At 36.3% G+C, this 16,179-nt stretch overlaps 1 protein-coding gene across 1 annotated transcript in view; it reads left to right on the top strand.

Annotated features, from left to right (window-relative positions):
• Window positions 1-15,262, top strand: part of PGR (progesterone receptor) — a 37,568-nt gene extending 22,306 nt beyond the window's left edge. Inside the window, exons 4-8 of the mRNA XM_042862486.1 lie at window positions 1,894-2,196; window positions 3,526-3,670; window positions 6,471-6,601; window positions 10,621-10,778; window positions 13,384-15,262. Of these exons, the coding sequence (XP_042718420.1) occupies window positions 1,894-2,196; window positions 3,526-3,670; window positions 6,471-6,601; window positions 10,621-10,778; window positions 13,384-13,539 (893 nt within the window). The 3' untranslated portion in view covers window positions 13,540-15,262. The remainder of the gene's footprint in view (window positions 1-1,893; window positions 2,197-3,525; window positions 3,671-6,470; window positions 6,602-10,620; window positions 10,779-13,383) is intronic.
• Window positions 15,263-16,179: the final 917 nt, after the last annotated feature.

Genomic DNA, 16,179 nt, shown 5'->3' with positions numbered 1-16,179 from the left:
ATGAATGTTTTAAAAAGGTCAGTGCAAGTCTCTGGAGTATCCATCTTAGATATTCCAAAATGGAGATACAGGATTTTGATAAATTTTGTTATCTTCTATTATGTGGGAGCAAATAAAGAAAAAGGAATGGGTTTGTTCCTACATAAATCCATTTTTATTGAAACCTTCCGTTTTGCATGTAGCTGGGACACAGAAAGTTTCCAAGGAGGAAGGTGATGGATGAGACACACTGCTCGTGTCTCTAGGTGCCTCCAATGCCCTGCTGAGAAGGGATTCATAGCACATGCTGAAATTAAGGTGTGCTCCCTTACTCCAGTATCCTGGAGTCTCTTCGGTGCATAGGTTGCATTCTGACAGTGCAGCAGTACTATCAACTAAAACAAAAAGAGGGCAGTAACAGAGATTTTTCTGTCACATTTATTTAGTGTGTGTTATTTCCCCTGTCAAATATTTCACTTTTAAATAAGAATACTGTTTTTTCAAAAGATAATGTGATATGCATTATGTCAGCCAAATGCATACACAGTGCTACACTTCTACTACTCTTCTCATTTACTTTTAGTGTTATTTGTGTTTTACCTTTTTACAATACAATTTCTCAATGATTCAGTGATATGATAGGCAGGGATTTTCTTTTCCACCATTGAAATTTGCTGCATGTCTTTTCTGCTTTTTACAGTACAATATGCAGCACCTCAACAAGTAAAAATATCGACTTCTGGTTTGTTTGATATATATTTTTTTTGAACAGAGCATTCTCCTTCCTTATTGTTTTCTTTAAGATTGAGTCTTGTGAGCCTCTTAATTTTCTTGAGAGAATGACTTAGTATATGTTTGCTGTCACCCTGCTCCTCTCTCACTGTTCCACTGACATCTATATCAATATAAGTACCTGCTTCTTTATTATGATATACATTTTTTACTAAGGAAAACTTGTTTAACAGCACTGAGGAATTTAACGACCTAACAGCAAGTTTTACCTTTGATGATCTGTTTAAAGCAAACACATTCCATGTAGCCATAAATATGACTTTTCCTTGAAACCTGTAGTTTGTTACTGAGTGTTGCTGTTTTCGAGCCCTTGAAGGTTTGGTTTTTGGTGTCCATGTGGTGTACCTCCAGCCCTGAAAGAATTTGGAAGAGTTGCTACCTAGAGCTCTGTATGTTTACAAAGCCATAACAGGTGTAGTCTCTTTGTCTTTATTTTGGGAAAGCATCTCAAGTTTTGTTTTGTTCTGTTTTTCTGATTATTTTTTTTTACAAACCACTTCACTCTAGAAAGTGAAGAGTTTTCAGAGGGTTAGCAAGGTTTTACAGTATATGTTGACCTTTCAGTCATTCCTGGATTCTGTTTTCATTCTTGTGAACAGCAGAAAAATATTACATGAAAGATTACCAAAAAGGAATTTATCTACTAGACTGAAATGCCTTCCTGGAATTGAAGCAAAGGAATTTTTCTGTGTGATAATTACTTACCTGCATTTCTGTTTCTGAATATTAGTGAGAAAAAACAAAAACAAAAACAAAAACGAACAGTGTCCTTAATTAACACTGAATAGCAACCGAACTGTAGAGCCAGCTGGCTGGGCTGTCGGATGGAACAGTGGGAAGTGAACCAGAGAAAACTTTATGAGGTTACAGTAACCTAGAATTCATGCAATAATTTTAGTGGGTGGGTTCCATTCATCTCACAGTGCAGAGAGGAGGTTTTGGAGAGATAAACTCTTAAGAATTTTCCAAGATTATTTCTTAATTACATAAATAGTAAAAAAATCAACTTAGAAGACTGTTCTATTTGTTGTAGATGAAAAGTGTAATCTAGCTCTACTGGAAGATATTGATGTTTCTGCTTCAAGTTTTTTAACAGATCTGCAATTTTTTTTTTTTTTTCAGGTCGAAAATTTAAAAAGCTTAACAAAATTAAGGTTGTGAGGACATTAGATGTTGCACTCCAGCAGCCAGCAGCCCTTCAGGATGAAAGCCAATCTCTATCGCAAAGGCTGTCCTTTTCTCCAAATCAAGAAATACAGTTTGTTCCCCCAGTGATAAGTGTTTTGCGAGGCATTGAGCCTGAAGTTGTCTATGCTGGTTATGACAATACAAAACCTGAAACACCAAGTTCCTTGCTGACCAGTCTAAATCATCTTTGTGAGAGGCAACTTCTTTGTGTAGTCAAGTGGTCAAAATTGCTACCAGGTAATAGCAGTTCTTGTTGTAGTGAATTCTTGTTAAGCAAATATGTCATAAGCCAAGCAGTCAAAAGAGAAGATCGCTTGCTTATTGTGTGCATGTTACTTAATTCTTAAGAAACTGTTAAAGGATTAAGTTTCCACTTCATCAGATGATGTATGCACTAATCAAATGCATTTTAATGGGAAGTCCTTTGTAAATTAAAGTTTGTTTATACTTACTCAAAAAAAAAAGCAAACCCAAACAATAGAGGTCCAGAGTGTTTCTATTCTTGATCATTATAGCAGCCTTTCCATCCTAACTCTTCTGAGTCTACTATTCATACTTTGAGTTTATATATTTTTTTTTCTTTTATGCATGTTCTTCATTCTTACTCTTGTTGAAAAGAATTTTGAAAGAAACAGAGAAAAACTACAATACTAATAGCTAAACAGCTCACAAATACTCTATGAATGAGAAGCAACTGAATTTCTGAGGAACTAAGAAATACAAAAGAAAAGGTCGTGATTATATATCTGTGTTCTCTGTATGGTAATAGAAGCCTGGTCCTGGGATCTATAAAAATCAGAATATTAAGTTGGAGGCCTAGAAATGTGCTTTAATTTGGGCTCAACTGACACTTCTGTCCTGCAGTAAAGTGTCAGACCTCATAGTTGAACTGGGATTGTTCAGTCTGGAGAAGAGGCCCAGGGGATACCTTATAGCTCTCTACAACTGCTTAGAAGGAGGTTGTAATGAGCTGTGGCCAGCCTCTTCTCCCAAGAAACTAATGATAAGATGAAAGGGAATGGCCGTAAGTTGTGCCAGGGGAGGTTCAGGTTGGATGTTAGTAAAAATTTCTTCACAGAAAGAATGATGAGATGTTGGAACAGGCTGCCCAAGGAAGTGCTGGAGTCACTGTCCCTAAAAGTGTTCAGGGAAAGGGTAGATGTGGCAAATGGATGGGGATAGGTTGATTGTTGGACTAGATGATCCTAGAGGTCTTTTCCAAACTTTATGATTCTATGCTTTTGTGGTATTTAATCTCATTAAGTGAGAAGAAAACAAACTGGGTAATTTACTGGGTAATTTTCTGTCGGCTTTATGAGCTGAACCAGTTCACTGAGGATAGGATGAATGCCAGAGCTTGCTTGAAGAAGGTACCAGGACCAGCTAATGAGGAACAGTTTTTGGTAACAGGAAGCTGTTAAATCATCTCTGATACTTAGATGCAATCCTTAAAATTATCCAAGAGCAGAAGTTATAGACACACACACAGCTGATGTTTTCTGGGTTTAAATGCAATAAAGGTGTTCATAGGTGAATGTTTATTGTGTTATTTAATTTCATTTCCAGGATTTCGGAATTTACACATTGATGATCAGATAACTCTCATCCAGTATTCCTGGATGAGTCTAATGGTTTTTGCAATGGGATGGAGATCATACAAACATGTCAGTGGTCAGATGTTGTATTTTGCACCAGATCTGATTCTGAATGAGTAAGTAGACACTAGTCATGCACAATATGAATGTTATTTTGAATTTCTTCGTGTTGATGGAACGTGATTTCACTGAAACCAAGTTTTCATTCATTATTTGTTCTGTTTCAAAATTAACAGCGAAGTCCACTGAGGACATAAAATTCAGTAACATTGGGAAGGATTGTATGGGAATCCCAAATATTTTATTGATGAGGCCAAACAAAATAAGTTCAAATATTATTTTAATTATCTAACAGAAAAGAATTAGAATTATGCTGTCAGAAGATTTACATGAGTTCAAATGTGTAACACAGAAGTTCACATTCATTAAATGAAACTAAACGGGATTTTCTTTGGTCATTGGTGATTAGATGGGTTTTTTGTGAGATGGTGGATTAAATTCTTTCATCTCCCATGTGTGTTAATTGTGCTGTACAAATTGAAATGCTTTGCAGGGATAAGACTCAGAGAGCTTCAAATTCTGTTGGGTCCCCTAGTGTGCTCTGGGATGTATCTCATGGTTATATTCAGAAATCCACAGTAATGGCTTTAGGCAGTAGTGGTATGTCTTGGTGTTTTACCCTGCGTTTGCTCCAATGCATGCCATATGAAGAAGACTTTAAATTCTTTCTTCCAGAGGAGTGTTGAGATTTATGAGCCCTGCTTATAATTCCTTGTAGACAGCTTCCTGTTTGTAGCTCAAGACCATTTATATTGAGAAAGAGATGGACTGACCGCATGCAATTCTCTTGGCTGTAGAACATCTCGTCAGATCAGTGTCAGAAAAAATTATAAGAGCTAAACATGAGGAGTAACTGTACACTAAATCAAAGCTGCCACTATTTACTGGGGAAAAAAAAAAAAAAAATTAACTTTTAGACCAGTGAAAGGTAACTGCTGAACACCAGCAGAAATGGCAACCCTCCCTGCTTCCTGCCCTGGTCATGCATGCCTAAAATTTTACTTAAGCAGGATCAAACACTATTTGGCTGCATGGTAAAACAGATAAGGAAATGACATGTTTGAAAAATACACTAGGATAAAACCTAACTTGCCAATTAAGCTGATCCCTGATCTGACTCACCACGCGGGCTGGAAGGCACTAATGCCAGAAGAGTAGGAGTGCACACCTAGAGGTGGGAAGAGATCGTGGAAATTCCATCTACTATGGCAACACACACATAGATTGTTTTGAAATAACCATGAAACCACAGTCCAAAGATTGTTTTGAAGACAATTTGTTATGTACTGAATTTGTCTAAAAATGAACTGTAATGCTCTTTGAGAGTGACTTGCTCAGTAGCATAATTTCAGAGAGTGAGCAGTATTGGATTGACAGTGGTTTCATGGACTTGTATTAAAACACTACAAGGCTTTACTGTTACACCTTGTGGTCTCTGAAAATATGCTTATGAGCAGCATCTAATGCACCTTGAAAGCTATCGCTTATCTAAGATGCTGTTTATGAATAAGGATTATCAGAAAGGCCAGGCTGAATGGGGCTGTGAGCAACCTGGTCTAGTGGGAGGTGTCTCTGCCTGTAGCGGGGGGGGGGTTGGAACTGTACAAGCTTAAAGGTGCCTTCCAACCCAAACCATTCTATGATTCTATGAAAGGAATAGAAAGAGAGAATTAAAGTGGATATGGAAATAAATCTAGCCAGATCTTGCAGATCAAAATTTCATGTTTGAGTCATTGAAGAGCTGGTACAAGATTTTGGATATAGAACAAAACTGAAAACATTTCATTTAAAATAACAAAAACACTTTAAATACCATAAGAAAAAAAAAACCCTTGGTGCATTGAGAAAAGTCTTTTATTAACAGAAAATATCTTCTATTTCTGTTTGGAACACTATCTGTAGTTATTTTGGAATGCTAGACTGAGCTCAGAGTTACAATTCCCATTGCAACAAGTGATAAAACTCCATTGGTCTCATGGGGAGCAAAATTTTATTGGCTTGTAATTGTTGTACCTCAGGGTACAGCTTTGTAAAATAACTCCACATTACTGCATCTTCCAGTGAATGTAGAACAAACTCAGTTTAGTTTACAAACTTTATAATGATATTGTTTTCATCATTTCATCATCAGTTAAAAACTGCCTTTCTAATAAATAAATGCAATAAAATAAATTCACTACACCAAAATCCCAAAGAGAAAAGTAAGATCAGAGTACTGCAAAAGACTAGATAATTTTTGTATTTCCTTGTGAAATGTCCTATTTACTGCTGCAGGAGTCAGGTAAGGCTGTAGTAATGTCTACTTTCACTTAAAATACTTTTTAAATATGCTTGCATTTAATACTTAACTGTTTCTGCAGCGCTACAAAATAATTCAGTTGCACTTAGCAGAAGAATTTTGTACAAGCAACAAAGAATTTTGATGTACATTAATTAGAAACATCTTTGCAAAATCTATGAACAAGTTTCTATCAGCTTTCAGCCTCTAGTTTTATGCTTTGTTTTCAAAGAACTTAAAAAGTTATCAACTTCTAAACAAAAGCACTTCATCCTAAATATTAACTTATTATAAATTAATAAAAAAACTTTATTTTTGGTGATAAGCATTCATATGTGATAGTCTACAAGTTCTTTTCTAACCAGAAGTAACAGATTAAACATTGAAAATAACAACTTGTTACTTACAATTAAAAAACTAGTAAAGAAATTGTTCATTTGTTTTTCTTAATTTCAACACTGTTAATTACGCTGCTAACAAGGCACTTCCTTGAAACAGTTAGTAATTAAGCTGCTCTTCTTCTTTATTTTCCTGTTTTGTTTTTTTTTATTTCTGTTTTTGCCTTTTCTGGGTGTAAGACAGAGGATGAAAGAATCGTCGTTCTATTCGCTGTGTCTCTCCATGTGGCAGCTCCCACAGGAGTTTGTCAGACTCCAAGTTAGCCAGGAAGAGTTTCTATGTATGAAAGCACTGCTGCTTCTCAATACAAGTAAGCTCTTTTGTTTCTAACATATCACTGGTAAAATCTTTGTTTTGACCGATGTTGTTTAATTTGACAATTGCTGAGCTTTCTGGCTTAACAAATGGAAAACTTCTTCAGGAGGAAAATGTTAGCATATCAAGACCTAAAAATATGTTTGCAGTGTCTGTAGGGAACAAATAATCTGTTTCATCATTGTCTTTATTTTGTATAAAGGCACTGGAGAAATGTTGGATCCCTTTTAATGTATTGTAATACTGTATTATGCATTTTCAACACAACTGTGCATATTTCGGTGAGGAAGAATGACTTCAAATGACACTACACAGATAAAAATCTCCTACAGGCATTGGAAATATATAAATATTTGATTGACTTTGGGGTTTGTTGGTGGAGGGATTGATTCTGGCCAAGAAGTTAAAGCATGCTTATTCAAAAGATTCGCAAAAGTGCACATGGCAAACAATATTAATATTTATTCACATTTTCTACTTAAGCCAAGGTTTAGCACAGCTGTGGATAGACTAACTTCTTTTAGTTGTTTACTTGAGTACAAAATTTGTGATCTCTTCAATTGTATGCATCTTTGTAAGAATGCAGTGTACAGCACTGCACTGAACTGTAATTGGAAAATATGGTAGTTGATGCGATTCCCTTCTGAAGCCTTTTCTAAAATACTGGGAAAGTCATCAGCTGACGCCTTAAACAGTCCACAAACAGGAAGTTTTAAAATTTTACTGCTACCTTTGGGAATAAAACTAAACACCTCCTAGAACTAGAAGTGGAAGAATGTTGAAGTTTGGTTCTGTGCACACTTACTGAGTTTCCTGTTTCTTGGCTGTACAAAGACTCAACAAAAAATAAGGAATTAAAATTTATTCCCTCTTAGGCTGTTCTTGCCTGCTGTTTACATAAGCTCATGCTTTCAGAAGTCTGTCATCAGCAGAGTATAGACAGTAAAGTAAGCGTAGTTCATAGGAATATAAAAATTACTAGCATAATAGCAAAATAGCATACACTCTGCTAGTGGAATAGAAATAATACAGAAAATAATCCCAATGCAATATAACTGCAGTTTCTTTCTTGGAATTACATCAGAGTTTTGAATGTATTCCCATTATAAATGTTTTCCATCTTCTTTTCATCACATTTTGAAATCCTATGTAAATCTATGTAAATGCTGGAGGGAAGTCTTACATTTCAGTTAGGTTTAGATACATTTGTGATATTCTAACTCCACATACCAGTAAGCTCAAATAAAATAATTTAAAAAAAATGCTGCAGTGGTCCACTCCCTCTCAATTCTGGGTGCATCAGTTTAACAGTAATCACTAAGCCACCATTCTTTATCAACTGCACTTCCATTATAAACTCACTTTTAAGATCATGTGCTTGTATGTATGCAAGAAATTAATTTAATAATATGAAAGTATTTTTGCCTATGTTCATGAGTTTTGCTTTCTGTTCATTCCTCTACTTATTGTCTTATAGGAAAAAACTGTTTGTCAGATCTTTGGGAAAAGGAACACACCTAACCATTGTTGCTGAGACATTTAGTAAACATTTGGTACTGTATAAATACAATACTCTCCACAAAACAATGTTCAAAAAGCATAAAACCTGATTGTTGATATAAAGTATTTTTAAAGATTATTTCTATTTCATGCTGTTCACCTTTATCCTCTTCAGATGTGAAAGTGTGACCATTTCAATCTTTCACATACAACAGTAAATCATGTCTCAACTTTGTCTCTCATTCTGTTTTCTATTTGAGTTTTTATTATAATCCACTGGCTTTTCTTTTAAAGACACAGTAATGTGTATTGCACATAACTAAATATCAGACACAATGTATTTCTAAATCTGAATGGAAACCCCAGCTTTATTTTTAACATTTTCAGTTTTACATTTTTTCCCTTGATGTTACTGTGGTGTAGTCTTTTTCTTTTTTTTTTTTCTACTGTATTACTGACAGTTTTAAAACTGTCTCAAAAGTAGAATTAGTCTTTGCAAAAAGTAGACCAACTTTTTTATTTTCTGCCATTGTTTTGATTTTCTAGTTCCTTATTTACTATGTTTTACATATAGACATATGTTATATGCTTTGCTTTAATGATACCCAAAAGTTCTAAATAGTTCTCCATGTAATAGAGGCCACACATGTGGGAACCAATACAGTGAATAGCTCAGACAGAATATGAATAAGGAAGTTGGATTGTCTTATGGAGGGTACAACATGCTTAGTCCAGCATTTCATCTTCATCAGCTGCCAGAAGAAATCAAACATGACACATCCCTAAAAGCCAAACTACTATTTGATATGTGGAAGCAATCACAACTTCTGTTGTTGATTTTTATTTAAGTTCAGATTTGGGTTGGTATCAGAATTTGAATTCTACATGCCAGTTCTTAGACACTTGTCTTTGTAGTCAGCTTGCTATTCTGTAGATATATATGCATATATATATACATGTATATGTCTCCATCCTTCCCCAGTGTCAACTGGGTCAGTGTCGACTTGGATCATTTCCTCTCTTGGATAGTCTCCCATGAAATAAGAAAATTCTGCTTCAGAGCAGAGATTTGAACTTTGCTTTGTATAGGCTCTCTCTGGGCTCTAGATGAAGAAAATTATGAATTTTAATGTTTGCCTCAAATGTCTTTATCTGCCTTTCCTTCTCTTACTTTATGTATCTATCTATCTATGTCTATATGTATATCTATACCTATATCTATACCTATATCTATATCTATCTTCTATTTCTATTTCTATATCTACATTTAGAGGTCCAACTGTACTCAGTCATGGCCAGATAGTAGCCATGGCACGATACCAGATGGAAGGTATATGACATACCTAGCATGTGATTAATTTAATTATGTGAGCTACTGCTCACAAGACTCCTTTAGAGTCCATAGAGAAAAATAAGCATTTCTACCTGAAGTGTAATTCATGTCTTTCTAAAGCAGCTTCTACAACAGTGAATATGTCATGTGCCCTATTCTCACCTGATTTTTTCATATGAAAATATAGGGAGCTGTGGTAACAAGATAAGATGGAGCTACCTATGTTGTTCCTTGTATATGTGCTGTCAGAAGATGAAATGTTAAATGTGACATTACAGTGTGAAATGTCATCGGACAAAGAAAAAGCAAAGGGAAAAAGAATTTTTCTATCAAAAACAGTATTTCTGAAACTAGATTCTATTTTAATATATGATTATTTTAACAAAGCAAGGATTTAAATTTGAGTGCCAGTTGGGGATGTTTTTTCAAGTTTTATTTTTTAAAATTTTCATTTCAGTGTCTTCAACAACATAAATTATAAAACATATATTACATGCTGCCCTGTCATGGAAAATAGTGTTCAGACCGTATCAAAGTTTCCTTACAGTGCTGCCAGAACATAGAATCCATGCTCAAACATGATCTTACTACTAGGAGTCACTAACAGGTTCATTTTTGGTATTCTCTGTATTCCTTCATTTTGGTCCTAACAACAGACCATTAAGAGCAGAGTGAGTTGAGCCATTTGCTTCTGTCTGCTAATTATCTAAGAAATATTCAGATTTAAGACTCTAAGAGTACATCTGCTCTTTTGAGTAAGAGAAGTCCAAACAGGAAACCTGAGCCTTGGATGCTTTACTGTCTACATTATCTAAAGCTGTTAATTCATTCCATGATGCCATTTCAAAGCACTCCAGCTAGATGTAGGATAAATATGCTCTAAGGGGGGCAGGCTCTCGGCAACGTAAGATAAGCCAACCTATGACATATTTCCTTAAGGACCAGAGGGGTTCTTTTGGCATTCTTCTTTCAGCATGGCCTTAAACTTCATCTATACCTATTTCTAGACATCAGAGGTTAGTATGTTGTATGACTATTTCTGGATAAACTGATTAACAGGAAGAAGTACTTGGCAGATAATAAATTGCACAGCACACTGTGAAATATAATCTGTTCCCTTACTTAAATCTCTCTTTTTGCCTTAAGAATACATTGCAACACAAATGTTGCTCTCTTTTCAGTTCCTTTGGAAGGTCTAAGAAGTCAAAGCCAATTTGATGAGATGAGAACGAGTTACATTAGAGAACTGGTGAAGGCCATTGGCTTGCGCCAGAAAGGTGTTGTGGCTAATTCCCAGCGTTTCTATCAGCTTACAAAACTGATGGATTCCATGCATGATGTAAGTTTACTTGTTAACTTGTGTTGTTATTCTTGTTTTTTTTTTAAGTCAGAAGCAATTTGAATTTCATAAAGGAAATTTTATGACAAGTGGCTAGTTAACATTTCTAAACTAAAAAAAATGTAAGTATACCTCTCCTTTGATGTGTGAATAGAACGAAGAGATAGCTGTATATTTGGTAATCAAAACATACTGTATAAAATGTTTAAATATTTGAAAATAGGCATTTGAACACTACTTCTGCGTTATTTCTGTATCTAGAGCAGTTAAGATTGTTGGTAGGGCTCCATGTGTCTGTATGTGTGTGTACATGTTCATAAAAAATATTTACAAAATGTAGAGAATAGGGAACTCAAAAGAAAGCCATTGATTTTTCTTCCTTAATTCAAGTATTTTTACAGATATACTGTATGCTGCTTTTTTTTTCCAGTATCCGTTCATATTCTGGGATTGATTAATATCAGAGATCTCTAATAGTGATGTAGAAATTCATAAGTGTTTTAAAAGATATATCTGAATACTTTCCACTTCCCTGAAAATCCAGCATGCATCTTCTGGGCTTAGCATCCATTAAAACTGAGGAATGATGCTCTCTACCCATGCGAATAATGTTTTGTAATGGCTTCTGCATCTCTGCAAGAGGGGCAAGAAGCAGAGATTCAAGGCCATACCTCTGCTTGAACACGGACTGGTGGAGTGGCACTAAAATACTTCAAGAAAAGTGATTTTGAATTCTTGGCTGTGACAAGGTCATAGAGAGTTGAGGGAAGGATGAGGTCTTTGTATTCTTTTGTGCTTATGTGCATTTTATTTTATTTTTTATTTTTTGTAAATAAATTCATTTTTTCATATAAAAGCTTTCCTTGTCACTAATTCCTCCTTTTGATGGAGGAAAAAGCTGAAGATCCCATTTATGAAGGTTGAGAGAGGCAACAATATTGATAATTACGTGGTTCACCAGGTAGTCTGGAATCCTTTGATCCACTGCACAGACCTCTCTCTATCAACTTTTCCTCTGCACAGAAATCACATTGACCATTTAGCTGTCACATCTTCTCAGATAACATCAGAAGATGAATAGGATAAGGATGAAAATCGAAGAATCAGAGAATTTTAGGGGTTGAAAGGGGCCTCTAGAGATCAGTAAGTCTAATCCCTCCGATAAAGTAGGTTCCCTTACAGTAAGCTGCACAGGTAGCCATCCAGCCAGGTGTGAATATCTCCAAAGGAGACACCACAACCTCTCCGGGCAGCCTGTTCCAGTGCTCTGTCACCCTCGCTGTAAAGAAGTTCTGTAAAGAAGTCCTGCACATTTGTGTGGAATTTCTTATGTTCCAGTTTTTGGCCATTGCTCCTTGTCCTATCACTGCACACCACTGGAAAATATAAACATTGATCAGATCCCCCCTCAGTCTTCTTTAGGCTGAACAGATCCATGTCTCTCAGCCTTTCCTAATATGGAAGATGCCCCAGGATCTGTATCATCTTTGTCACCCTAATAATCCTTAAATACAAAGTTAGACAACAGAACGTTCTGAAGGGGAGGATATTGAGATTAGCTACAAGATATACTGGTAGTTGAACTCCTCATTATTTGGGAATGTTGGTGCTAAATCCTTGTCAGGAATCCAGTCAGCCAGCTTTTACTTGCAAAAACAGTTCCTGGCCAGTGTCCTACTCATGCTAGCCAGGTGCTTAAGGAATCTGTCATGTGATGTTTGCATGTGGCTTGCTTGGAATAAAAGACCTTCCTGCCTTACTTGGAATAAGAATTTTCAGTTTGGATCTCACAACATCCAGAGAAGAATTGAGTACTGAGTTATTTCTTCATTTCAAATTTAACATAGTAAAATAGCCTCAATGGAAGCAAGTGAAAGAGGCTTGCAGCAGAATATCCAGCAAAGCGAGGGCTGGGGTAGTGTTTGGTCTGGAGATGTCTCAGTGCGAGTCCCTCTTCCAGCTCAGACTGAGAGAAGTAGGTGATACAAGATAAGCCATCCCACTGGAGAGACCACACATTGGTAAAGCTCTAATAGGATTCTAGACAACATAAAGGTCATAGGTCTTTAAGAAAAACTTTAAAAATTGGTACTTCCTAGAGAAGGTAGGTGAAAGGGCTCCTATGTGTAGCAGTTGCTTTCTAGCAACAAGGGCCTATGAATTTTAACATTATCAGCATATCCAGATATGATCATAGTCAGAGCTATGGGAAACCTCGAAAGAGAAAATGCAGTCCTTGGGGCAATGTTTGAATATCATCTAGTAAACAAGGCATTGAGACTTCTTTTGTTGAACATGAGCATAAAATAAAAGCTTGAATAATTTTTAATAACTCTGTTGTTCATGGTACATGTAATAAGTGAGTTCTCATGCTAGTGAGTCTGACTTTTTTAGGACATGTCATTTAGCTATATTTATGATTTTTGCCTTGGAATTTTATTTTAATAGGGAATAGCTAGTTATCCTCATTATTGGTTCAAGGAATATTGTATTAAGATATAATATGGATGTGTGAGCTGATGGATGTGTGAACTAAGTGATTGATAGCATATTTATTTGGCTGCACTGCTGATAGCCTTACTTGTTTGTATTTTATTAAATCCAGCTAGTGAAACAGCTCCACCTCTTCTGTCTGAACACATTTCTCCAGTCCCGTGCACTGAGCGTTGAGTTCCCCGAGATGATGTCAGAGGTGATTGCTGCACAGCTGCCCAAGATTCTGGCAGGGATGGTGAAACCTCTTCTCTTTCACAAGAAGTGAAATGTCTTTTCTCTTCCCATAGGGATGATTTCTGGGTCGGTTTTTGTTTGTTTATTTTGGTCAAGATTTTGCAATATCAGGACTTCAGTGTATTTGTCATACCCTGCCTACTGCTTTGTACTTGTAACATACACAAGCCATTTAAGCTTGATGTACATATCGTGAGTTCCTGATTCCTTAGCTGCAAAAATCACAACAGGCGGAAGAAATGTTTTGTAAACTTGGGTAGATTGCTATTTAGATATGCGTAAGAATGACAATAGAGTTTTCAGATTTCTAAGAACAGTTATCTTATACATTTTTCTTACATATTACACACTTTCAAATTTCTGATATGTCATGGTGAAAACTTTTTAATACATTGTGTGCATGTGTACACGTGGGCATGCGCATGGTCCTGAAGTTTTTGAGGGAATTAAAATGTATATTGCCCACACTTTCTCACGGATATTTGACTTTTTATTTACTAATCTGCTTCACAGAAATATCCTTTCAAAGTCAGCTGTTCAAGTTTAAGTAGATACCACTGCAATGCCTTCATGAGTAACTAAAGCGCTCTCTGTAAAACATGTGAATATGGATTCATGTTCTTCTCTGTGCTCATATTGTATTGAAATTCTGATACCAGTGTGCTTCTTTCTGCATCGTTCAGTGCAGTTCTTCAAAAATCAGAAAGCAGAGGAAAATTTCAGTATATATTACACCAGAAGTAAGATGTATGTAAACCCACACAGCTTCAGTTTGTGTTATTTTCCTTTAAAGTTTGGCACTTAGTAAAGATAAAACACATTGTTGTAATCTTAAATTTAGCAACTTAAAAATTATGTATTTCAGAAGTTTTAAATGGAAATATTTTCCATGACTCTCAATAATCTTGATGGTTTGAATTCCTCCGTATACTTAACCAACACTACCATCTATACTACCATTTAGAGAGGTTAGAAACAAAAAGAAGTGGAAAATATGACCACAAACAATTTGATATACTTAACATTCATCTTAATACATTTAGTGAAGCTACATATTTGTACTTCAAAGGCGTGCTGTTTTAGTTGGAGTAACTGTATGAGGAGTTGGGCTAAACTAGCATTATACATTCATGAAGAATGTTTGGTTTTCCTGGAAATGAAATATTTGACTAAAAACAATAATGCGATGGTTGTTGCTCCTTTTGTATGGACATGAAGCTACTTATATTTGAGGCAGTAAACTGCTGATATATTCAGATGAAGAGATGGGTAAGAATTTGGATTATTAAAATCTGACGAATTTTTGCCAGTCACTAAAGACAACACCCAGCTTCTCTAGCATTAATCAGTGTAGGAAATTGCAAGTCCTGGATAACTGATGGCCATATGCTATTGCTTTTCCCCATTAGACACTGGATGCATCCATTGTGGTAGCATTCTGCTTATGGTATGTAATATGGGATGAATGGACTTGTCTTTGTCAGGTAAGCTAAGGCCCACCAAGAGGAAGCTACATAACAGATAGGAATAGAAGTTTCCTACATAGTACAAAACCCACTGGAGTTGTGGCAAAGAAGTGACCCAAGGAAAAATGGTCTAAGCAGACTTTTGTGCTTGTTTACTAGGTTCGTAACTTTTAACTGCCCCTAAACAAGCTATTTCTTACTTATTCAATACTGTCTGACTTTCAACTGTCATCCTTAAAGCAATTGTGTTTTAATAAATAACACAAAATTCTGTTTCTACATATCAAAGTTTTGTTTTCTTTAATTTTCTTTGTATTTACATTCAGTTATACAGTTGTCCATTTCAACCATTCATCTTTTGTGTAACAACACTATTTTCATGCATTCCTTGGGGGTTTAGGCATATGATTTACCAGAATAACCAGACTTTCTATGTTAGTTAAGATTAAACTGTTATCAGAAACTTCCCATAGTAAAAGTGGTTCCACAACACAAGACAAAATCACAGGATGCTAGGGGCTGGAAGGGACCTCTGGAGATCATCCAGTCCAACCCCCTGTTAAAGCAGGTTTCCTACAGGAGGATGCACAAGAAAGTGTCCTGCAGGTTTTGAACATCTTCAGAAAAGGAGACTCCACAACTTCTCTGGGCAGCCTGTTCCAGTGCTGTCACCCTCCCAGTAAGGATGTTCTTTCTCATGTTCAGATGGAAATTCCTGTTTCCCAGTTTGTGCCCAGTTCCCCTTGTTCTGTCACAGGGAACCACCAAAAAAAGCCTGGCCTTATCTTATCTGGCCCTCTCAGTCTTTTCCAGGCTGAACAGTCCCACATCTCTCAGCCTTTCCTCGTCAGGAAGATGCTTCTCCAGATCCCAAACTGTATTTGTGATCCAACTCCCTTGGATTCTTTCCAGAAATTCCCTGTCTTTCTTAAACTGGAGAGCCCAGAACTGGACACTACTCCAGATGTGGCCTCATCAGGGCAGAGTAGGGGGGGAAGGATCACCTCCCTTGCCCTGCTGGCCACAGTCTTCATAATGCACTCCAGGATACCCTTGGCCTTCTTGGCCACAAGGGCACACTGCTGGCTCATGGAACATCCTAATCCTGAAAACAGAAAACGGAGCAGGCATTATGTGTGCTTTAGGAATGCTCTGGATAAATCAACATCTGCCTTTGCTGAAGCCCTAACATTTGTTCCAAGTGT

This window comes from Lagopus leucura, unplaced genomic scaffold (genome assembly GCF_019238085.1).
Source record: "Lagopus leucura isolate 7727_CA_CO unplaced genomic scaffold, USGS_WTPT01 Super-Scaffold_702, whole genome shotgun sequence".
Taxonomy (NCBI): Eukaryota; Metazoa; Chordata; class Aves; order Galliformes; family Phasianidae; genus Lagopus; species Lagopus leucura.
Note: the sequence above shows the minus strand (reverse complement) of the source record. Positions and strands in the feature narration are given on the sequence as shown.